Here is a 26446-nt window from a genome sequence, read left to right as displayed (position 1 = left end):
TATCTTATGAAAGAACATGGTTGTCATTCTCATACATTATAACCAGTCTTTGACCCGGGGAGCTGAAGAACTGACCTGAAGGCAACATTTCTAAATGACTATAAAGCAACGTCTTATTCAACAGGCACACGAAAAGATGCTCAACATCACTAATTATTATAGAAATGCAAATCAAACCCACAATGATGCACCAGCTCACACCAGTCAAAATGGCCATCATTAAAAGTCTACAACTAATAAATGTTGGAGAGGGTGTGGAGAAAAGGGAACCCTCCTACACTGTTGGTGGGAATGTAAATTGGTGCAGCCACTATGGAAAACAGTATGGAGGTTCCTCAAAAAATTAAAAATAGAGTTGCCGTATGATCCAACAATCCCACTCCTGGACATATACCCAGACAAAACTATAATTTGAAAAAAGTTACATGCACCCCTATGTTCACAGCAGCACAATTTAAAATAGCCAACACATGGAAACAACCTAAATGTCCATTGACAGACGAGTGGATAAAGAAGATGTGGTATATATAGATACAATGAAATATTACTCAGCCATAAGAAAGAATGAAATAATGCCATTTGCAGCAACATGGATGTACCTAGAGATTATCATACTAAATGAAGTAAGTCAGAAAGAGAAAAACAAATACATATGATACCATATGACATGCGGAATCTAAAATATGACACAGACGAACTTATCTACAAAACAGAAACAGGATCACAGACATAGAGAGCAGACTTGTGGTTGCCAAGGGGGAGAGGTGGGGGAGGGATGGATTGCGAGTTTGAGGTTAGCAGATACAAACTATTATGTATATCTATAGAATGGAAAAACAAAAAGGTCCTACTGTGTAGCACAGGGAAATATATTCAATATCCTGTGATAAACTGTAATGGAAAAGAATATACATATATAAATACATATATATATATATATATATATATATATATATATATATATATATATATATATATATATCTGACTGACTTTGCTGTACAGCAGAAACTAACACATTTTAAATCAACTATACTTCAGTAACATTTAAAAAATAAAAAATAAAGCAACGTCTTCTTCCGCATGGCTGACTGACTCTGAAAGGCTTGTGGATTCAAAATCTCTCTGTCAGTGTCTCTTATTTCTCCATCCCCAGCCTCCCTTTCTCTCCAAATGTCCAGTCCTCACATTTCTTGCTGTTTGTTTGACAAATTTAACTTTATATTTTTATTATAACTTTAATATCCCGCCTACCATTTAATAGTTAAAATCTATTTTTGCCCCATTTTAAAACTTGTCTTTTTTCTTCCTATACTGCCTGTGTTATTGAAAGCTATTGATTAATTCCTTCATTTCTTCATTAGGGAACAATCTATTAACTACTGCCTGCCAGATGGCTTTTTTGTTTTGTTTTGTTTTGTTTTTGCCTTTAAGAGACTCACTTTATTTATTTATTTATTTATTTATTTATTTATTTATTTATTTATTTATTTTTACATATACATTGGAGTATAATTGCTTTACAATGGTGTGTTAGTTTCTGCTTTATAACAAAGTGAATCAGTTATACATACACATATGTTCCCATATCGCTTCCCACCCTCCCTATCCCACCCTCTAGGTGGTCACAAAGCACTGAGCTGATCTCTCTGTGCTATGCAGCTGCTTCCCACTAGCTATCTATTTTACGTTTGGTAGTATATATATGTCCATGCCACTTTCTTGCTTTGTCATAGCTTACCCTTCCCCCTCCCCATATCCTCAAGTCCATGCTCTAGTAGGTCTGTGTCTTTATTACTGTCTTACCACTAGGTTCTTCATCACATTTTTTTTTCTTGATTTCAATAAATATGTATTAGCATACGGTATTGTCTTTCTCCTTCTGAATTACTATCCTCTCTATGACAGACTCTAGGTCCACCCACCTCATTAAAAATAGCTCAATTTCGTTTCTTTTTATGGCTGAGTAATATTCCATTTTATATATATGTGCCACATCTTCTTTTTCCATTCATTCAATGATGGACACTTAGGTTGTTTCCATCTGCGTGCTATTGTAAATAGAGCTGCAATGAATATTTTGGTACATGACTGTTTTTGAATTATGGTTTTCTCAGGGTATATGCCCAGTAGTGGGATTGCTGGGTCATATGGTAGTTCTATTTTTAGTTTTTTAAGGAACCTCCATACTGTTCTCCATTATAGCTGTACGAATTCACATTCCCACCAGCAGTGCAAGAGTGTTCCCTTTTCTCCACACCCTCTCCAGCATTTATTCTTTCTAGATTTTTTGATGATGGCCATTCTGACTGGTGTGAGATGATATCTCATTGTAGTTTTGATTTGCATTTCTCTAATGATTAATGATGTTGAGCATTCTTTCATGTGTTTGTTGGCAGTCTGTATATCTTCTTTGGAGAAATGTCTATTTAGGTCTTCTGCCCATTTTTGGATTGGGTTGTTTGGTTTTTTTGTTATTGAGCTGCATGAGTGGCTTATAAATTTTGGAGATTAATCCTTTGTCAGTTGCTTCATTTACAAATATTTTCTCCCATTCTGAGGGTTGCCTTTTGGTCTTGTTTATGGTTTCCTTTGCTGTGCAAAAGCTTTGAAGTTTCATTAGGTCCCATTTGCTTATTTTTGATTTTATTTCCATTTCCCTAGGAGGTGGGTCCAAAAGGATCTTGCTCTGATTTATGTCACAGTGTTCTGCCTATGTTTTCCTCTAAGAGTTTGATAGTTTCTGGCCTTACATTTAGGTCTTTAATGCATTTTGAGCTTATTTTTGTGTATGGTGTTAGGGAATGATCTAATCTCATACTTTTACATGTCCCTGTCCAGTTTTCCCAGCACCACTTATTGAAGAGGCTGTCCTTTCTCCACTGTACATTCCTGCCTCCTTTACCAAAAATAAGGTTACCATATGTGCATGGGTTTATCTCTGGGCTTTCTATCCTGATCCACTGATCTATCTTTCTGTTTTTGTGCCAGTACCATACTGTCTTGATTACTGTAGCTTTGTAGTATAGTCTGAAGTCAGGGAGCTTGATTCCTCCAGCTCCGTTTTTCGTTCTCAATATTGCTTTGGCTATTCGGGGTCTTTTGTGTTTCCATACAAATTGTGAAATTTTTTGTTCTAGTTCTGTGAAAAATGCCAGTGGTAGTTTGATAGGGATTGCATTGAATCTGTAGATTGCTTTGGGTAGTAGAGTCATTTTCACAATGTTGATTCTTCCAATCCAAGAACATGGTATATCTCTCCATCTATTTGTATCATCTTTAATTTCTTTCATCAGTGTCTTATAATTTTCTGCATACAGGTCTTTTATCTCCTTAGGTAGGTTTATTCCTAGATATTTTATTCTTTTCATTGCAATGGTAAATGGGAGTGTTTTCTTGATTTCACTTTCAGATTTTTGATCATTAGTGTACAGGAATACCAGAGATTTCTGTGCATTAATTTTGTATCCTGCTACTTTACCAAATTCATTGATTAGCTCTGGTAGTTTTCTCGTAGCATCTTTAGGATTCTCTATGTGTAGTATCATGTCATCTGCAAACAGTGACAGCTTTACTTCTTCTTTTCCAATTTGGATTCCTTTTACTTCCTTTTCTTCTCTGATTGCTGTGACTAAGACTTCCAAAACTATGTTGAATAAGAGTGGTGAGAATGGGCAACCTTGTCTTGTTCCTGATCTTAGTGGAAATGCTTTCAGTCTTTCACCATTGAGGACGATGCTGGCTGTGGGTTTGTCATATATGGCCTTTATTATGTTGAGGAAAGTTCCCTCTATGCCTACTTTCTGCAGAGTTTTTATCATAAATGGGTTTTGGATTTTGTCAAAAGCTTTCTCTTCATCTATTGAAATGGTCATATGGTTTTTCTCCTTCAATTTGTTAATATGGTGTATCACGTTGATTGATTTGCGTATATTGAAGAATCCTTGCATTCCTGGAATAAACCCCACATGATCACAGTGTATGATCCTTTTAATGTGCTGTTGGATTCTGTTTGCTAGTATTTTGTTGAGGATTTTTGCATCTATGTTCATCAGTGATATTGGCCTGTAGTTTTCTTTCTTTGTGACATCCTTGTCTGCTTTTGGTAACAAGGTGATGGTGGCCTCATAGAATGAGTTTGGGAGTATCCCTCCCTCTGGTATATTTTGGAAGAGTTTGAGAAGGATAGGTGTTAGCTCATCTCTAAATGTTTGATAGAATTTGCCTGTGAAGCCATCTGGTTCCGGACTTTTGTTTGTTGGAAGATTTTTAATCACAGTTTCAATTTCAGTGCTTGTGATTGGTCTATTCATATTTTCTATTTCTTCCTGATTCAGTCTTGGCAGGTTGTGCATTTCTATGAATTTGTCCATTTCTTCCAGGTTGTCCATTTTATTGGCATAGAGTTGCTTGTAGTAATCTCTCATGATCTTTCATATTTCTGCAGTGTCAGTTGTTACTTCTCCTTTTTCATTTCTAATTCTATTGATTTGAGTCTTCTCCCTTTTTTTCTTGATGAGTCTGGCTAATGGTTTATCAATTTTGTTTATCTTCTCAAAGAACCAACTTTTAGTTTTATTGATCTTTGTTATCATTTCCTTCATTTCTTTTTCATTTATTTCTGGTCTGATTTTTATGATTTCTTTCCTTCTGCTAACTTTGGGGTATTTTTGTTCTTCTTTCTCTAATTGCTTTAGGTGCAAGGTTAGGTTGTTTATTCGAGATGTTTCCTGTTTCTTGAGGTAGGATAGTATTTCTTTAAACTTCCCTCTTAGAACTGCTTTTGCTGCATCCCATAGGTTTTGGGTCATCGTGTCTCCATTGTCATTTGTTTCTAGGTAATTTTTTATTTCCTCTTTGATTTCTTCAGTCATCACTTCGTTATTAAGTAGTGTATTGCTTAGCCTCCACGTGTTTGTATTTTTTACAGATCTTTTCCTGTAATTGATATCTAATCTCATAGCGTTGTGGTTGGAAAAATACTTGATACAATTTCAATTTTCTTATGCCAGATGGCTTTGATAAACACTGGAGACACAGAGATGAGTGAAACAGACAAGGTCTCTGCCCTCCCAGTGCTTGCCTTCTGTGGAAAGAGTCATATATTAATAAAGTATCCACAGGAATAGAAATATAGTTACACACTGAAAAGTTTCATGTGAGAAAAGAAAGGATACTATGAGAGCTCATATCAAAACTGGGGTGAGGGGACACAGAGAGGGCTTTGCTGAGGGACAGGCATTGATGACAAAAGCTCAGCCTCTGGGCATCAGTGCCAAATCATGTCTTGGAGACAGAGCTTTGGGTGAAGTAGAAAAGAATAGCTTTATTGCTTTGCCAGGCAAAGAAGGGCACAGCAGGCTCCTGCCCTCAAAAACTGTGTGTCCCAACCCAGGAGGTTTTGGTGAGGAGTTTTATAGCAATAGTTCAAGGTCCAGGTTGCTGATAAGGATCAGGGTGTGTGCTGGCCTTCACTCCTTTAATATCATCTCAGGTGGTCTCCTCACCTTAATGAGCTTCTCTGGTTCCTTTAATCTAGCCTGAGGTGGTTTCTTGCCTCCTCCTCCCTTGTCTCTACATCCCCTCCCTTCCCTGATTAGCAACTGTTTGAACCTGCCCTTTGGAACTCAGGGAAGCTAATGGAGGCTGGAGTCTGTTCCCTACAAATAAGAAACAGGTCACAGAAAGGCTTCCATGCCCAGGACCCCCACAGGGTCCTGCTCGGTTTCAACATTTGTGCTGATAAATGAAGGGTGGGCAGGGCTGGCTTATTGGGTGGGCTTGATTTCAGTAGAGGACATGGCACTTTGTGCAGAAGTTCTCTCAGGAGGGAGGGTGGTACCTGGAGGTACTGAAGGATGGTCTAGCTGACCACAGAGATGGGTGTGTGTGTGAGAGGGGGTAAGATAGTCAGCTGGGCTCAGATCACCCCAGACCCGGAATCCTGGGATCATGGCTCTCCTCTTTGTCTTGATACATCCAGCCTACCACCAAATCCCTTTAGTCTTGTTGTCTTGCTGTCTATTTCTGTCTCAAAATTATCTTTTCTATCCTCCATCCAATCTTGCCTTAAATGTGCCTAGAGCTGTTTAGATGGTTTGCCCACTTCCCAACCCTCACCATCCCTGTACACTCCCTTCACTGTGGCCTCGGGATTTTCTTTGTGGTTTTTCTAAAATATATCTTAAAATACTATCTCTATTTGTGCCTTTGTTACTGAAAAAAGTTTGTGTACCTGATGCACAGTGAGGCCTAATAAACCAAAATGTCAGAGTTTGGAACAGGTAAAGGTTTACTGCAGGGCCAAGCAAGGAGAAGGGGTTGCATGTGCTCAAAAATCCAAAACTCCCCAACAGTTTGAGGGAAGAGGTTTTCAATGGACAAAATTTGGAGTGAGTGCTGCAGGATGTGAGACTTTTTTCTGATTGGTTGGTAGTGAGGTAACAGGACGGTGCTCCAGGAATCTTGTGCTCTGCCTGAAGTTACCATCCTCCACTTGGGGGGGCGGCGCTTAGTTCCTCCAGAAGAACTAAGAGATATATTGTTATGTATATTACTTGAGGAGGGACCAGGACCCTGCCCCAAGGCTGCACTATTGTTTCTTGGCTGCTCCTCCCTTGTTTCAGCATCCCCTCCTTCCCTCATGAGCAACCAATTGAATCTGCCCTTTGGAATGCAGGGAAAATCTTGGAGGACACAGAAAGGATTTGCACCCGGGAGTCTCACAGGGTCCTGCTCAGTTTTACCTTCACTGACTCCTTGACCCCTGAAGTATGAACCCAAACTCAGTAGCACAGTGTACAAGACCCTCTAGCAAACAACCCTGCCCAGTTTTACACAGGGGACTGAACTTCCTGTCAGTAATCTTCTTGTTCTGATCCCTTTCCCCAGAACTAGAATGTATTGCCCATGATGAGGTGTGGCTGGGATGCTCCAGAAATCTTTGCTAGATGGTGGGGAAACTCAAATGCAGTTACATTGTACTCTTCCTTCAAAAAATGCATACTTGTCTCTATTTCAACTTATCCATAAGTGAACAAATGCATTTGACATTGTGAAAAGGTCACATTAGTTTACCTTCTATCCACAGGTTTTCAGAAGGGCATTCATTCTTTCATTTGGCAGGTATTCAGGTAGCACTCCTTATATATGAGAAACAGTGGAAGAAATATAATAAAGCTTACCGTGATATGAACCTCTTTTGGCTAGTGTATAGGACACTGGGAGAGAATTTGTGGAGATATGGCCAGTAGGAAGTTGAGATCAAATTAGAGAATACACACAAAGCATTGGACTGTATCATGTTGATAGGCAGGGAGGTTTGGTCACAGTGAGGTAGCACTGTCAGACATAGTGAAGGAAGGAACATTTGTTGATACATAGGAGAATGCTAGAAAAGAGATGGTCAGTGTGAAGACCATGCACTGACTCAGGCATTGGAGAATATTGGGGTGGGGGGATCTCCTTCAATAAGCTGGGCCCATTTCTACCTGTTATATGCTCCCACAGAGTCCAGGACATTTCCTCTGGGTCATGACATTGGTTTTGTTGTTAGATGTGGGTTTACTTTCCATCCTCACTGGGAGCACCAGCGAAAGGAAGGCACATAGTAGATGCTCCATAAGCCCACGGAGACTGACTGACTGGTGGATGACATCATCACATCACAGCTCATTTCCATTGCATCACTCATGGTTTCTGAGCCCAGCTTTTTCTCATCTGTAAAATATGGAGTATTAATCACATGGCCTCTGCCCACCCACCAGGACCATCATTAGCATTTGCCCTTGTTTCTCCTGTAGGCATACTACATGACATTCTCCATCTCAGTAGAGAACAAGGTTGCTTGTCATTTCTCTTAAGTGCATGTGGAATGTTTAAATCTTTTTTGAGAGATTAAACTGGATAGTTAGGCAAGGGCAAGCTGTATGTGTCCAAGTGCATGACTGGGAGAGAGAGTGTGTGTGTTAGTATGTTGTCTGGAGTGGGGGAACATATTATTCTTTATTATTATTTGAATCCTACTGTACCACATGTTCAGGAAGGAAAGAGGGATCGAGGAGAAAAATAAAAAGTATCTGGGCTGCTGCTATGGTCTCTTCTCTCTGTTTTATTTTAGATCAGTAAGCAAAGACCCTTCCCTGACAGCTTCCTATCTACCCTGAAACCAGGGTGTTGATTAGAGGACGTAGTTTAGGCCTGGAGACTTCAGGTAGATTTTCAACTTCTTTGAGCTTCTTTTTGTTTGTTTGGATGCATTTATAGCAGAAAATAATAACTATTATAAGTTGTCATGGCATGAACTCCGACCCAGGGAAATGGTAGGTTCCTCTTATGGATGGGGAGAGGACTCTTGGAACAAGTCTTGGGGAGGGCCCAGAAACAGACTCCATGAGCCTGCATCCTGGGACATCCCCAAATACAACCCTACTTCTTCATCCAGTGAAATGTGGTGAATAAATACATAAGAACTTGTGCAAGGCTTGGCACTGGATAGGCACTGTATAGGATAAACCTCACTTCCACCCTCTTCTCTGAGAGTATCTTTCAGATGCAAATCAACATTTCCATTTCTAAGGCTAATGTTGGACTCAGAATAAGGGATCAGAAGGGGACAACATCCCAGACAGGACCCTCACTTAGGAAGAGGTGGGACTCTACCAGCCGGACTTGGAGGAACCCCTCCACTCAAGATAAACCTCCACCTGTTTGTTTCTGTGCCATGAACCGGGTTCTATGGTTATGTCTTGATGAATTTGCGTTGTGAAAAGTGCCTGAAGTTATTCATGAGCTAGTTACACTCTTTGTTAATGATTTTATAAAATGCTTAAGAAATCATCTCTAATTGACCAACATTTATATTTTAATTTATGGAAGTGCCTGAAGCCAGCACTAACTGCTTGGCAATCCTTACACTTGGCAGCCTGCACAGGACTGACAGACATTAAGAAAACACAAAGGCTCAGGAGTGTGGGTAGCCTCTGACCATGCTGTACCTTTCATTTCTTTAAAACTTAAAAACAACAACAACCAGCACCACAACAGCAACATTATTCTATGTTCAACCGTTTTTTTTTTTTTGAGTGTTGCTTCCTCACCACTTCTGTTAAGTGATGCACAAGGTGTTAGATGCTGAGCATAACTTTCAGACCTGATTATTGAAAGCAGTATGGCTCCACTTCTTGTAGGGATGCATTTATGCTGTGGGTCAAATCATCACCCACTCTACTGCCTGGAATGACAGCCTTAGAAAATGTATTTGAGTACTCATCCAGAACAGCACCTTTGAAATGAACTGTTATTTTTTAAATTGAAATATAGCTGATTTACAATGTGTGTTAGTTTCAGATATACAGCAAAGTGATTCATTCATATATATATATATATATATATATATTTATATTTATATTTATATTTATATATATTCTTTTTCAGATTCCTTTCCCATATAGGTTCTTACAAAATATTGAGTATACTTCCTGGTGCTATATAGTAAGTAGGTCCTTGTTGGAATTAATTTCATAAGTAACATTTGGAAAAAGCAAAATGATGTGTTGGAAAACATCATGGCTTGACAGAAGTGATGGTTTCCTTAAAAAACACGATTATGTTTCACATCCCAAATTTGTATCAAGTATTGCTTTCTATTTATTCTCCACAGGCATACCTACCTTCCACCCAACCCCAGACATGCAGTGCATCCTCTGGTCCATCTCCCTCCCTTCGACATACTATTTCCTCTAGAAAACCCCACTTTTTTCCTCTCATCCACGTACCTAACTTTTATGTGTTCTTCAGGACTCCAATTCAGGGTTTAACACCCCAGGTGAGCCTCCTGTGATTTTTCTAGTTTTATGTCATATGCATATCCTTTCACAGCATTTCTCTTCCCTGTATTGTAATGGCTTTATTGTTCTGGGTTGCACCAATGGCTGTGCATGTCTTGGGAGAAAAGCTGAGTCTTTCTTCTCTGGGTCAGCGTTAATATCACCATTCCTGGCCCATCAAGGGGCTTGGATCTTTATCCGCCATGTGTCAATGGAGGGTCTGCTCTGGCGAGCTCTTCACTGGGCCCCAGGATATGTAAAGAAATGAGCAGAAGCTCCTTGATACAGGGAAGTAGTAGCCCTTAGTGACACTGTCACCAACTAGGTAACAAATCACAAAACGTGACACAATATTTCTGTAAATTGGCATCACTTTATATCATCAGGATCTGTGGTCCTCAAAAACTTTAAAAAAATGTCCAAAACACATACAACTAACCTTAGTTCCAAATATTGTAAAATTGTAAGTGCCATGATCAAAAGCTTCTAAAAGCAATTGGATCATAAAAAGGAAACAAAATTTACAAAGCCTCCTCATCCCAAATACTTTAAAGACTAATTATGATGTTGAGTTCTAATGACTATGGCCTTCAAACCCCATAAATCATACACAAATAAGAGGAGATAGTTTTTAAATGGAAGTAAACTCTAATTGGGTCTCAGAAGAAAGGAAAACAGATCTTTAGTAGCGCGATGAAATCTCCAAACACATAAAGCATTGGCCAGTGTCTCCTATGGAGTTTTGTGGTCTGTGTGTTTTATACATGCTGTAAAGACTAAATTCAGAGGACAAGCCTGAACCACAGGAACTTGTTTGGTTTCATTCATACATATCAACTGACAAATACAAAATTGAACTCCTAATTTCAGAATTTTATGTATTTTTCTTTTGTTGAAAAAAGGCTGACATTACATGATGCCGGTAATAGGGAACCAGTGGATCTGGACAGAATGCCATGGACGAGGGATAGTTGGTCTGAATTTATTCCCAGTAATGGGACTCTTTTTCTATGCAAATGACTTTTCAGTTAAAGGTGAGAGATTGTGAAATATTTTGTGCAAATGAAAACAGAAAGCCTAAAATAGAAGAAGATATCTGTTGCTTCTGAAGGTTCTTAGAATAAGGCTGTATGAAGTAAACCACAACCCATCAACAAATAGACTGGAAGATTTTGTACCTGTTTATGACTTCCTCTGAGAGTTTTCAAGGTTGTTTTTGAATAAGAAATGAATCGAACACCAGAAAACCATCAGAGCTGAGTGGATCTGAGAATGCCCAGCACATTGCAGTTGCTGACTCATGAGAAATTCTCAAAGAGCTGAGAATATTTTCTTTAGGGTAACTGATACTTTTCGGTTCTAATCTGTCCTCACCTTGCCAAAGATAGAAACTCGAGAGAATAACCATAACGTTTAACTTTGCCATGATAATGGACTTTATCTTCCATGGAGTGTGCAATTCTTTTAAGTGTAAACTTTCTTTTTTTCAAAGAATCTTAAAAATATGGAGGGTTTTTCTGTTTGTTTTTTTGTTTTTTTTTGGAGACATCTCATGAAATTTAGCATCCAATTGTGCATGTGGTGATATGAGAACAAGCTCTGTACTACTGAGTTTGGCTTCAGAATGGCCACAAGTTGTTTTTTTATGTTTTCTCTGTGAAGTCTAACTAAACGGGATTAGAATACAGACATATGCCTTCATCTAAATGGGTTTTATTAGATGCTTTATCTTCATAAGGTGGGTGTAAGGAAGAGATGCAGAGTGTGGATGATACCCTTCCATGCTTGTAAGGTTATGGGAAATGCAGATCACAATCAGATTAGAAGAAAGGTCTGCGTGAAATGGCTGAGATTTAAATGTCCATCCAAGTTAGGCAAACTAAATTGTCCTCATATGTACAATTAGCATAAAATAATAATGTGTATGACATATTTTTGAGGTCTAAAGATGAAATATGAGAAAAACATTTAAGACAATCCCTAGAACAAAATGGGCAATAAATGATATTTTAATAATACTGATTATAACAGTAACAATAGCTAATATTTATAGCTATAGCAATGATAATTATTAAAATTATTTTTATCAACCCTTAAGTAATTGCTTGCATTATATATGTTTAAGCATGGATGAGATAAAGGGAATAAATTTCATATATCACTGAAAATACCTATTGTTTCATTCATTTTATTAAAAAAAATTCAATAAATATTTATTGAACCCCTTCCACCCAATTAAATGCTAAGCATTTTTCTTGACACTGAGAATCTCCCAGGGAAAAATACAGGTAAAGTTCTGTTACCATGGAGCTTTCAATTTAAATGGGAGATGAAAATCACTGAACAAGTTGAAAAATGTACAAATTAATAAATGAGTAGATTGGTGATAAATACTATAGAAATAGCTATTTGAAAGGCCAGGCCCTTTTGACAATGTCTGGCCAAAATATACAGTAAGAAATGTTTTTACATAGTGACTCAGCATGTAGGTCTGAAACAATATTTTCCCTACATATGGTGGCTTATATTTATGTTTTCTGTTCTAGATTCTTCTATTTTATTAAATCTCTGCCCTTATACATTCTAATGGAGGGAGATAGACAGTAAGTCATAAATGTAACAAGAAGTAAAATGTTACAAGATGATAAGCTCTATGGGAAAAGAAAAAAGAGCAGGGTAAAGGAATCAGAGATAGTATGAGTGAGGTTGGGATCTTGCAGTTTTTAACATGGTCATCAGAGAAGAACTCTTGAAACCAGTGATATTTGAGCAAAGACATGAAGGAGTCAGGGATGAGGTGGAGGAGCCTTGTGAGTACCCAGAGAAGATCATTCCAGACAGAGAACAAGAAATGCAAAGTCTGAAACAGAGTTGTACTTGTTCTCTGGGAACTGGTAAGGAAAGCATTGTGGCTGAGCCCCAGAGATGAGGAGGAATGTAGTAGATGGTGAGGAGAGAGAGGTAATGAAGACCTTAGGACCTTATAATCACAACGAAGATACTGCCTTCTAGCTGGGCATATATCTGGAAAGGAAAAAAAAAATTCTAATTTTGAAAAGATACATGCACCCCAGTGTTCATAGCAGCACCATTTACAATAGCCAAGGCATGGAAGCAACCTAAGTGTCCATTGACAGATGAATGGATAAAGAAGATGTGGTACATATGCACAATGGAATATTACTCAGCCACAAAAAAGAATGAAACAATGTCATTTGCAGCAACATGGATGGACCTAGAGATTATCATACTAAATGAAGTAAGCCAGACAGAGAAATACAAACACCATTAATATCACTTATATGTACAAAAAAAAGATACAAATGAACTTATTTACTCTTTTTCTTATTAAAACAGAAATAGACTCACAGACATAGAAAACAAACTTATGGTTACTAAAAAAAAAAAAGGAAAGGGCAGGGAGGGATAAATTATGAGTTAGGGATTAACATACATACACTACTGTATATAAAATTGATAAACAACAAAGACCTACTGTGTAGCACAGGGAACTACATTCAGTGTTCAATACCTTGTGATATATAGTGGAAAAGAATCTTAAAAAGAATTAAATTTATATACTTATATATATATGTATATGAATCACTTTGGTGTATACCTGAAATTAATGCAACATTGTAAATTAACTATATTTTAATAAAGAAAACCAAAGATGTTGCCTTCTACACTGGGAAAGATGGAGACCCACTGGAGGACTTTGAGCAGAGGAGTAGTTGGTCTTCTTTATGCATTAACAGGATTGCTTGAGATGCTCTGGGGAGAATAAATTACAAGGGGTTAGAATAGAAGAAAAGTAGTTAGGAGGCTATTGAAACAGTCTGGGTTAGAAATGTTGGTTGACTGGTTGAGTTGATTGGTAATAGTGGAATTGGTGGGGAGTCAAAGAAGTGGTGAGACTCAGGATATATTTTGAAGGGTGGGGGACCAAACTATGTCATACCCTATTGGACATAAGGTGTGAGAAAAAGACACCAGAGAGGAATCCAAGATTGTTTGGATGAGTACCTGTATGTATAGGATTGTCAGTGCTTAAGTTGGGAAGAGTCATTGAAAGAACCAGTTTGAAAGAGGTCATGAGTTCAGTCCCGGGCATATTAAGTTTGAGGTGTCTATTAGCCAACCAAGAAGAGAGATAGTTAAATAGAGGAGTCTGGAGTTGAGGGTAGAAGACCAGGCTGGAGATATAAATTTGGACATTGGTCTGCATTTAGATAGTATACCGGGTTCAGCTGTGTCCCCCCATAACTGATGTCCACCCAGAACCTCAGAATGTGAACTTATTTGGAAATAGAGTCTTAATAGATTTAATTAGTTAAGATGAAGTTATGCTGGATTAGAGTGTACCCTGAATCCAATCACTGGTGTCCTTATAAGAAGAGGGAGATAAGGATACAGAGACTCAGAGACACATAGAGACACACAGAGGGATGAAGGCATGTAACATGACAATAGAGGCAAAGATTGGAATGATGCAGCTGCAAGCCAAGGAACATCAAGGATTGCCAAGAGCTACCAGAAACTAGGAGGAGACAAGGAAAGATTTTCCCCTAGAGCATTTGGCGGAAATATGGACCTGCTGAGACTTTGATTTCAAACTTCTAGCATCCAGAGCAATGTGCTACAGTGGCCATAAGAAACCACAAAGATGGTATTTGGAGCCATAACACTGGATGAGATTGTCAAGGCAGTGAGTGTTGATAGAGAAGTCCACAGGCTGAACCCTGGGACTGCAACATTAAGAGGACAAGGAGAAATAGTGGACTCAGAAATGAGGGAAAAGGAGGGGCCAGTGAAGTGGGAAGACAATTAGGAGAGAGTAATGTTCTCAAAGGCAGTTGAAAATTTTATAAAAGAGAAGAGAGTGATTGGGTACAAGGCTGGTGAGAATAAATTGGAGTTTATGAATGGAAAATTTGATTTAGCAACATGAAAGTCATTGATGATTTGGCAATAGAAGTTTTGATGGAGACCCTGGGGTAAAATCTTACTGGAAAGTGTTTAAAAGCAAATGGAAAAGAGCAATAGGATTCAGGAAGTATAACATGATGCCTCAGGAGTTGCATCATAAGGCAGAAGAGAGTAGAGAAATATGGCCATGGCTAACATTAAGAAAGTTGAAGAAGTTTCCTTTTATTCCATTGAAACTGGAAAAAAATGCTAATGGGAATGATGACATAGAGAGGAAGAAAAGTTGTAAAGAAAGGGAGTATTGCTTGAGTGATGTCTTCAAACAGGTGAGAAGAATAAGTAGTGCCTACGATGACATTAGATAATCATGGACAGTTCATATAAGTCAATAGAAAGGAAGGCAAACCATACAAGCTCAGAAATTGATCTGATAATAAATATGGTGGCAGAAGTTTCTGGGAGTTTTGCTCTGATTGCTTCAGTTTTATTAGGGAAGCAGGAGTCAAGGTCATTAGCTGAGATGGGGGAAGGAGAAGGTAAGTTGGAGATCTGAGGAAAGAAGAAAAGCCATTAAGTAGTTATCTAAGTCAGTGAATGGACTTAGGAAATACAACGAGGTTGAGAGGACACAAGAAAGCCCCACTTGAAGTTGATCATGAATAATTTAAAATGGCTTATAAGCAATTTGCAGGGTTTATATTTTTTTGTGCCAGCTAAACCTTGCAGAGGTACAGTAAAGGTTGGATTTTAGCAGCTATGGTTTTGCCAAGCAAATATCTTCATTCAATAAAGTATGAGTGGGCCAAAGGAATTGAGAGTTTATACAAGAAGAGGGTCATGGTGATGCACCAGCAATTTGAGTTGGGTAAAGAGAGAAGAGAGAACGTGAAGGGGTTGAGGAATACTGAGTATTTGGTGAGATTAATCCTTATACTAAGGATTGTGGGATATACGGTAGCTCTATTTTTAGTTTTATTAAGGAACCTCCATACTCTTCTCCATAGTGGCCGCACCAATTTACATTCCCACCAACTGTGTAGGAGGTTCCCCTTCTCTCCATACCATCTCCAGCATTACTATTTGTAGACTTTTTAATGATGGCCATTCTGACTGGTGTGATGTGATACCTCGTTGTAGTTTTGATTTGCATTCCTCTAATTATTAGCATTGTTGAACATTTTTCCATGTTCCTGTTGGCCGTCTGTATTCTTATTTGGAGAAATGTCTGTTTAGATCTTCTGCTCATTTTTTTTTTGTTACCACATAATCAAGCAATTCCACTCCTGAGAATATATCCAGAGAAAAGTATAATTCGAAAAGATACATGTGCCCCAATTTTCATTGCAACACTGTTTCCAATAACCAAGACATGGAAGCAACCTAAATGTCCATTGACAAATTAATGGATAAAGAATATATGGTACATATATACAGTGGACTATTAGCCATAAAAAGAATGAAATAATGCCATTTTCAGCAACGTGGATGGACCTAGAGATTATCATACTAAGTGAAGTAAGTCAGATGGAGAAAGACAAATATCATATGATGTCATTATATGTGGAATCTAAAAAACTAATATAAATGAAATCTATGAAACAAATATAGACTCACAGACAGAGAAAACAACTTTATGGTTACCAAATTGGAAGGGGAGGAGAGAGAAATTAGGAGTTTGGGATTAACATACACACACTACTTTATATAAAATAGATAAAAAACAAGGACCTACATATAGCACAGGGAATTATACTTAATATCTTGTAATAATCTATAAGGGAAAAGAATCTGAAAAAGAACATGTATATATATATATATATATATATATATATATATATATATATATATATATATATATCACTTTGCTGTACACTTGAAACTAACACAACATTGTAAACCAACGATAATTCAATTAAAAAAAGAAAAAGAAAAAGAAAAAGGATTGTGGGAATCCAGGGTTTAGATGAAGGGAACCCGAAAAGGAGAAGATTGCAGTCAGACAGTGAAATGCTTGTAATTGGAATTACAGAGAGGCTGCAGTTAGTAATAACAGATACTGAATTCTGATACTGATTCCATGATGTACTAATCAATCATGACTAACAGTTTGGCAAACATTTTTAGGAGGAGGTATTGAGGTAGGGGTACATGGATACATGAGGAATCACTGCATGGGTCACATTTGGCCCATGAATAAAGAGGGCATTTCTGGCAAATATCTGTAAGAGGAACATTCCATGTGGAGAGAAAAGCAGCTGTAAAGACTCTAAGGCAGGTGTGGACTTGGCACGTTAGGGGAACACAAAGTAGGTCAACAGTAGCTGGAGTTTAGTGAATGAGGGCAAGTGTAGAATGAAATAAGTTCATATAGGACGTTAGAGAAAGAATTTAGATTTTATTCTAAATGCATTAGGGTGTCATTAAAACATTTTAATTAATGACATCAGATTTACCCTTTAAAAAGCTTATTTTGACTTTTGTGTATAGAATGGAGGGGTGTGAGGGAAAAGAGAGTTAAGACTAGAATCTGGGAAGTCAGTTCAGATGTGTTACAATGTTCCAGGTGAGAGATGGTGATGGATGGATGACGGTGTGGTGGCGGAGCTGGAAAGAGGTGTAGAGATGCAGGATTTACTTTGTAGAGACCAGAGAGCTGCTGATGACTTGGATGTGTAGCATGTATATCTGGTAGAGGAAATGAACAAAGTAAGAATGACCCCTAGAGTTTTGGCCTAAGCAACCAGAGGATGGATCAGACAGTGAAGATAGAAGAGGAGCTAGTTGGTAAGGATGATCTGGTTAGCAGACACTAAAGGCTGCATAAGTCTGTAACTGATGTTAACTGATGAGGATTGGATGGGAATCAACATGTAAAAGAGCTCCTTCTTTCAAAGTCAAATGATAAAGCAAGAAACTGACATGCTCTATTAACAGAAATATAAGAATGGACTCCTGTTCCATAGTGGTACTCCAACACTTCATGGGTTTTTCCATTGATGTTTGTGGGAGCTGGTATATTTGTCTTCCCTTTTAGATCTGACATGGACACTGGGTACCCAGGCTAATTTTCTTTAAATATCACTTTGTATAAATCAGCCCAGTCACAATGTGTTTAGAGTCCTTTATGGGGTCCCTCTTTACAAGAATAAGTCCAAATTCTTTGTCCTTCTAATACAAGCCTTCTCCATGTGGCTTCTCTCTTTATTACCACTCTCTTCCAAGTTCTAGGGTTTTAGTTTTTCCATCTTTCAAAATGAGGAGGTTGTTTGGGTGAATATGTGCCAAGATTCTCATCAGCCCTACTGGCCTATGGGTCTACACTTCAAGCATGGTAAAATTCAGACACATTGCTCTGCTTATATCTCTACAGCTACATAAGCATAGTACTTTTTTTTTCTTTTTTGCCTAATCCAGTTCTACCTTCTTCAATAAACTTCTTTCTCTGAAACACTGTTTCTCATTACCTCAACCCTGTAAGTGCTCATTGTCTCCACTATTTTGAATTCACAAAACATGTATCTATATTGTCTATCAAATCACACACCTTTCCCTTTGCCCAGCCATCCACTTCTCTGTTCATCAACTCATCCATCTAATTGACCAGACATGTCTTCGGAGGCAACATGATCTAGTGGGGGGAACATATACTTTAAAGTTCTATACTCTTGGGTTTGAATCCCATTTCATTATGAATATCATTACTATTATTTTTATTATTATGTTTTACTTGTAGAGCATTTTACTCCACTGAAATTCTACTTTCTAATCTGAGAATCTGATAAAAAAATATCTTTAGTACCAGATTAAAAACCTAATGTATATGTATAGCTGATTAACTTTGTCATACAGCAGAAACTAACACACCATAGTAAAGCAATTATCCTCCAATAAAGAAGTTAAAATAAATAAATAAATAAATAAATAAATAAATATATATATAATCTAATACATGATAGGCATATAAGCAGACAAGTATGACCTTGTTTTTGCCTGCTTCAGATTATGAACTCCTTAAAGATAGAATTATAACATTATAACTATTTGTTAATTTATTATCTGACACAGAGTAGACATTGAATAATTGCTAGTTTATAATGTTGATGAAGTGATAATAACATTCTCCAGAGTGGCCATTTTATTCAACAAGTGACTTTTGGCGACTTGAGATAGCAGACCCTGTGTTATTCTCTATAGACACAAAGATAAATAAGCACCTATTCCTCCTAGAGAAGCTTACGTTCAAGGAGAAAGACAAGCAAAGCATGATACACTGAGGTTGTTACTAAAAGTGAGCACAGTGACAATATAGGAAGGAAAGATACTATCAGTTTTGGGAGCAAGTGGAGACCTAGGTCACATCAGGTGGATCTTAATGAAGGAGAAGTGGTTGTCATAGAGATAAGGAGGCAGGGGTGGTCCCAGAGGAAGAAAAAGTGCACAAAGGCAAGGAGGAGCATTATTTGGGGGATGTTATTTGGGATAGTTCAGGTATGATTCAGTTATGAAAAATATGTATGTGGTAAAGTTGGAAGGTAAGAAACGGACTTTGCATGTCAGGCTAAGCAGTTGGAATGTTTCATGTAAAATTAAGGAGCCTTGGAATTTTTTAAGCAGTAGAATCACATGGACAAGTAAGTCTATGTTAGAATACTCACACTAATGACAGTATGGAAGACAGACTAGTGTAGGAAAACTGGCAAAGTGGGAACACGTAAAACACAACAAAGTGATGTTCTTGAAAAAACAGGTGTGAGAATCTTTCTCCTAAGGCCCAAATTGAGACGCTGAACTAGATATATAGTTGGAATTTCCAATTCTGAGTTTCTAGTCCATAATTTTCATCTTCTCATGAGTAAGTGATTGTCAAGACGAATATAAATAGTAAAATAGTTTGCTAAAAAGGATATAGTTATCATTTGTAGAGTATTAGAGCAGCTTTGAATATAGATCTACCAGAGAAACACAGGGAGAAGCCATGTGAAGAAAAAAGAAGCACTTGGAGTGATGAATTTACAAGCCTAGGAACACAGGCATACACCAGAAGCTCAGAGGAAGCAAGGAAGAATCCTAGCCTAGAGCCTTTGAGAGAATAGTTCAGACTTCTAGCCTCCAGAATTTGACACAATAAATTTATGTTGTTTTGAAAAGAAGGAAGGGAGGAAGGAAGGAAGGAAGAAGGGAGGGAAGGAAGGAAGGAGGGAAGGAGGGAGGGAAGGAAAGAAGGAAGGGGCAATAAGCAAGTAAATAGACAGCACAACCCAATACATGTTAGGCTAAAAGTGAGCACAGGATCTATAGAAGCAGAAGAGGGCACCTTGGAGAAGCCAGGTAAGGCTTCCTGGAAGAGGTAACCTGGTGCTTACTTTTGGAGTTTGGGAAGGAATAAGCTTAAAGGGAAAAGTCAAAGTGGAAGACTGTTCTTGGCTGAGGTGAACACATGGGACCCTGTGTTCCATGGGAAAACCATGCTCTTTAGAGTTAACTAGATTTCGTTTCTGAGTCCATCACTTACTATGAATGATGAAAAGTTATTCCTCCCTGCACCTCTGTTCCTTCATCAATCAAATGGAGGAAGGAACAAAAAATTGTTCTAGATGAAAGAGGAGTCATAAGCAGGAACTCAAGCATAATAGAAGCTGAGGGGTGGTAACTTTGTCCAGAAAATAATAAGGAAGTTTAACAGAATATGACTACATCCTCTTTGATTTAAAGTAGATTCCTTATCAGTGTGTTTAAATACATTTTTTTTGGAATCAGATTTCTCTTCAACATTTTTTAAATGACATTGATAATACCTGTTGCATAGTTCTAAAAATGATGATATGGATTTTGCCTGGAGACCTAAAAAAGTGAGGCTAGATACAGCTAGAGTGCTCCAATATTAATAAAAGCCATTAAAACGTTTACAGCATAGTTGCCGGTGACCAAAGGTTATTCCGTTATATGTATGTTTATTCCAGAAGCATATTTGGAAAAGTCTTAACTGGGGCTCAAATCAATTGTCTAATTTCCACACCGTGAGCATCTTATTTCAGCCCATATTCACACACCTGCAAATGCATGCCCTTTATAATGTAGCAATGTCAACATATACTAACAGAAAAAAAAAAAGAAAAGAAATGGAGAACACACAGGAGGGGATACATTATAGTTCCCTGTATAAATTGTAGTGAACACCTGTCTAAGACCATCCTTTTGTTGTTGTTGTATTTTATTAGATTCAGAGCAACTTCCCTCAGTTCCCTGTCTATTAGACTATAAACTTGCAAAGTTTACCATTATGTTAAACAGTTTTGGAGACAAAGGTAGCAGTGGGAGACTCTAGGGAGGAAATGGAAGCAGACAGATGAATCATAAAAAGGGGATAGAAGAGGGCTTTAGGGCAATGAACTTTTTGGGGTCCAGAGTAATGCCATCCAAGAAGCTGACAGTAACCTCATGACACCAGAATATACACTAGAAGGAGAGACGTGCCTCTTTGCTCACTGACCAATCAGCTGAATACAAAGCTGAGGGGAAGGTGATCAATGAGCCTCTGGCCCTGACTGTCACCATCTCACCCCAGTGCCTCCTATAAGACTGGAGTCAGCCCTTAATGGTGTCAAACTTACGTTGAAAAGCCATGGATTGGCTTTCTCTTCCTAGGAGCTGTGTGACAATGAGTTAGCAAGAGGTTTCAGGAGCTCTTCTTAGGGTACTTAGGGAGTCACTGATTGCATCAAACCTCCTAAGAAGGTGAGATCAATATCTGTAGAGCTCTAGAAGAAATGGTTGAGGTGTTTTAGACCTACACTGGAATGCTGGGAAAGATATAGAATAAATACCTTGACAGGGTCCTGGTTGAGACTATTGACATCTAAGATGGATGGTTGCTAGGCAGGTGTTGGTAAAGATGTATAAAATGGAAGTGATTTCTATAATGGATAGGTACATACAGAATGTGCGTATGAATGACCCACACAGTAGGATGGTAAGAGAGTCCCAAATAACTTCAAGGAATGTGGTCCTTATCACCATGTCTGACACGTAATTATCACATGCTAATTCATTTTATTGGGTTGAATTATATATTAAAAACCCAAGTTCTTAGAACTAGAAGGAGCCGGAAAGAGCATGCCAGCCACCATCCCACTAGTTCACAAGATGGGCCCTTTCCCTTCCCCTGGCAGGCCTCTTGCCCCATGTCTGGTCTCTTCTCTGCACAAAATATGTTACTGCTAGGGAGCTATGATAAGATTTTTGTTTTGTTTTTTTTTATGATTAGTTTTTAAGTGAGAAAATACACCCCCAATGGAAATTGATGATGATCAGAACCAAAAGGAAAGGAGGAATGAAGGAAACCAAGATTAGCAGTAGGGAGCTTCTGCTATTGGCTGACTGTCATGTAATTGCCTCATTACCCCAAGTTATTCTCTTCTATTATGCCTAGATTACTTTACAATCTTATTTCACATTACATACTCTGAAATTCCAGGAAGGCAATTAGGAAGAAAGGGAGTTCTAGGAAATGGTAGGAACTGAAGAGATCATGGGAAAAGATTTTATCTTATTAAAGTTTTCACAATCCACTTACAAAATAGACTTGTGGTTGTTTTATTTTCCAAACTGGTATTTTGGTTTCTGATAACACACACATACACACACATACATGCACACACACGCACACACAAAAGTATTTCAGCTATACTCAGGATTTTTAATATGGACCTAGATGCTATAGTCACAAGATATGTAATACCTTTTAAAAATGTGAATAATGAAAAGATTGAGACGTAGGTCCCTAGAAAACAGTCACAATCAATTAAAAGACAATCTGATCATATTTTTGCATTTTTGGCTCCTATCTTTAATTGCAATGTCTAATGTTTGTCTTTCAAGGAAGCTTACAAGTTCGCTACCAGCTAAGCAAGGAAGAAACCCATGTATTCACCATCGATACAGAGAACTTTGCTAACGGAAGACTGCACCACCTGAAGATTAACCGAGAGGGCAGAGTGTTTACCATTCAGGTACCTTACTTCCCTTCTTCTCATTCAGGCAAATGTGCCTTTGGTGCTCAGTACAACTTTTCTGAGCTTCGACCCCGAGTCAACTGTGCAGCCAAGTTCTGGGGACAGGTAAAAACCACACTCAGCCCTAGCCTTTGGAGAATTAGAATAGTGGTCCTCAGGGTGCATCCCCCTCATCAGCATCAGTCTCACTTGGGACCTTGTAAGAAATACTAATTTGGGGGCTCCACGTCAGATCTACTTAATCAGAAACTTTTTTGTGGGGAGGGGGAGCAGGTGATGCTGATGCCTGTTCAGTTTTGATAACCCCTGAACTGTAGCATAATGAGGGAATCACAAGGGATGGGTAAAGTCTGTGGAAGGAGTGTGCACAGGTGATACAGGAGCATGGATGAGGGCACCCACCTCATCTGGGCATCAGGTACGGGTAACCCTGAACAACAAGGAGGGGAGGTTAGGGGCACCGACCCCCCACCCACTCAGAAACTTGTGTATAAGTTACAGGTGGCGCTCACTGTCTTCAGTTCCTCTGTATCCACAGTTCCCCATCTGTGGATTCAACCAATGGAGGATCCCATAGTACTGTTGTATAACATTTACCATTGAAAAAATTCCTCGTATAAATGGACCTGCACAGTTCAAACACATGTTGTCCAAAGATCCGCAGTACTTACATTCTGGAGGAAGTTAGGAGTAAATTGAGTCTTGACATTGATTTCGAATTGGCTGGGTGGGGAAGAAAGAGGCAGAGGGTCCCAGTGAGCCCCTGAAAAACTGTCTGAAAGAGCAGAGTGTGTCAGGTACGCCACAGAATTCCCAGGGGAGCATCAGGCAATAGTGGATCGCAATAGAAAATGGGCAGAGTCCAGACCATCCCCCTTTAGAATCATGACCTCAGGCGAGCTCTTAAATCTGCCCAGAAATCACCCCTTAGTCTTTGTTAATTCATCCATCCTCCTGATCTCCTAGATGGCAATTTTAAACTTCCCCTCTCTCCTTAGACCGCCGAAAATTGCAATTCAATCTTCACTCTTGGTAGATGACTTCATTTCCTTCTTTCTGTGAAAGAATGTAGCATTCAGAAGAGAACATCCTCACACTCTCAGCACATTTCTCCACCTACTTCCATCTGTGTCTGTGCACCTCTTTCCCTCTTGTTGCTGAAAACGAACAGCTAATGGCTCTAGCAAATACCTGACCAATCACTTGTGGGCCAGATCTCATACCTAGTGGACAGCATCACTGCAGCATTACCCTCCCCACCTTTCTTTACAGCATTTTCCCAGCTCTACTTAATGGCTTCCCAAAGCATAAAGCATGCAAGTATTACAGGCATTAAAGAAAACCAAAAACATGAACAAAAAAGTACGGTGTCGGGAGGGAAGGAAAACTCACTCTCTTATCTGACTCCATGTACTGCCCCATTTTCTCTTTCAGTTTATTGCCCAATTCCTTGGAAATATTGATTATAGGCTTGTTCTCCAAATTTCCTCTTCCTTCTTCTTAAACTTACCCAATGAAAGTTTGTCACTGAGCGGCCACAAAATCACACTTCTCAAGAGAGCAGTGGCCGGATCTTGCCGAATCCAATGGTCTTTTCCTCATTTGTCTTTCACTGGCATTTGACACAGTGACCTTTTCTTTTGTATATGTTCTTTTCCATTATGGTTTATTACAAGATATTGAATATAGTTCCCTGTGCTATACAGCAGGACCTTGTTGTTTATCTATTATATATATAGTAGTGCCTTTATGTTAATCTCAACCTCCCAATTTATCCCTCCCCCACTCCCTTTCCCCTTTGGTAACCATAAGTTTGTTTTCTATGTCTGTGAGTCTGTTTCTGTTTCATAAATAAGTTCATCTGTATCATTTTTTAGATTCCACATATGAGTGATATCATATGACATCTTTCTTTCTCTGTCTGGTTTACTTCACTTAGTTTGATAATCTCTAGGTCCATCCATGTTACTGCAAATGACATTATTTCATTCTTTTTTATGGCTGGGTAATATTACATTGTATGTATATATCACATATTCTTTATCTGTTCATCTGTCAATGGACTCTTCAATTGCTTCCCTGTCCTGGCTATTGCAGATAGTACTGTTATGAACATTGGGGTTCATGTATGTTTTCTAATTAGAGTTTTCTCTGGATATTTGCCTGGGAATGGGATTGCTGGATCACATGGGTTGCCTTTAATTGACATACCCCTGTGCCTCTTTTTGTTCCCCTACAGCCTCTTCTGAACACAGCAACCCGAGTGATCCTATTAAAACTTTAGTCAAATCGTGACACTCTTCTGTCCAGAACACTTCCATGGTTTCCTTTCTTATGCAGAGTAAAGCCAAAGATCTTGCAGTGGCTTAAGAGCACCTCCATGACTGCACACACCTTGCTCGCTTCCTGCTGTGACTTCTCTGATCTCACCTATTCCTGTCCCCTCTGTAACTCCACTCAGGCCACTCTGGCCTGCTTGCTATTTCCAGAGCTCTTGAATATGCTTGAGTTTGCTTTGCCTAGAACACGATTGTTCATGTATCTACATTGCTTACCTGTACTTGTACTTCCTTCAGGACTTCACTCAAAATTTGACTCAAGGATGTCATCTTTGAGTGCCTTATTTAATACAGCAATCCAGCTCCTTGACTTCAATCCTAAACCACTTAATCACTAGCATCCGATACAACTTATCTATTTATCTAATTTCTTGTCCTATCTCTCTCCTCTAGAATGTAAGCTTCATGAGGACAGGGATTCTTATTTATTTTCATTACCATGGAACCCCCAATTTATCAAGCAGTGTCTCACATATAGCAGATCCTTAATAAATATTTTTGACCTAGGTGAATTAATTCCACAAGGCTTATGTGGAGAAGATTAAATTAGCCCTGTGGAGAGGGGAAAGCAAACCACTGGATCTTAGGCAGGGAAAGTGGCATGGGTAGGCTTTTGTTTCCCGAGGCTCACTGTGATTGCTCCATGGAAATACACATTCGGGAGCCATGAGATATAGGATGGAGACCAAGCAGGAAGAGAAGATAAGGTCCTCAACTAATGCAGTGGGGTAGCCAATGAGAGGAAGACTTGAGAAAGGTCTGAAAGGAACGTCAGTAGCCTTAGGTGACTGTCTGGATATGGATTATGGGATAAGTCAAGACTGAATATTCGTTTTCTGATTCGGGGGAAGTTCAGGAGTCCTTGGCAAATATAGGACACAATCACAATTCCTGAGTGATTATAATTTAATGGACTCACCTCTAGTATTGACTCTTGAAAGAAGAGTTAAAAGTCTTTGGGTTGAGGCTGGATTAGAGGACAAAGGAGGTGGAAATGATGACATCTTTTTTGAACATGTCTTGACTGAGGCCTTGATGGGACATCTAGGCTGCATGCTGGTGGGCATTTGCATATATGACCCCTTCTCTTTTTCTTTCTATTTCCTGTCTTCTTTCTGCAAACACAAGGCACAAATAGGGCAGCGAGAGAATAATGGAGTACTCCCTTCTCTTCTCCATCTCAAGGGTTCCCACCAATCAATCAATAGTCAATGATAAGCACATATCAGTGGAAGACATACCATTTCCAAAGCACAGAAGTAGCAGAAAAAAATGGAGATGGAGAGTTTCTTTGTTTTTTAACTTTAAATCAAGTTATTGACACAGTCACATGACATACTT

General features: G+C 38.6%; 1 protein-coding gene across 2 annotated transcripts in view; it reads left to right on the top strand.

The window, feature by feature from the left end:
- Positions 1-26446, top strand: part of CNTNAP5 (contactin associated protein family member 5) — a gene marked incomplete at its 5' end in the record, with an annotated part of 887048 nt that overhangs the window by 812889 nt on the left and 47713 nt on the right. For both annotated transcript variants that reach the window (XM_081242026.1, XM_081242025.1), the window contains one exon: positions 22633-22763. In XM_081242026.1, the coding sequence (XP_081098152.1) occupies positions 22633-22763 (131 nt within the window). The remainder of the gene's footprint in view (positions 1-22632; positions 22764-26446) is intronic.

Source organism: Mesoplodon bidens (assembly GCF_964165515.1).
Source record: "Mesoplodon bidens genome assembly, chromosome: 8".
In the NCBI taxonomy this organism is placed as follows: domain Eukaryota; kingdom Metazoa; phylum Chordata; class Mammalia; order Artiodactyla; family Ziphiidae; genus Mesoplodon; species Mesoplodon bidens.
The sequence above is the reverse complement of the archived record's forward strand: the minus strand, read 5'-3'. Positions and strand labels throughout refer to the sequence as shown.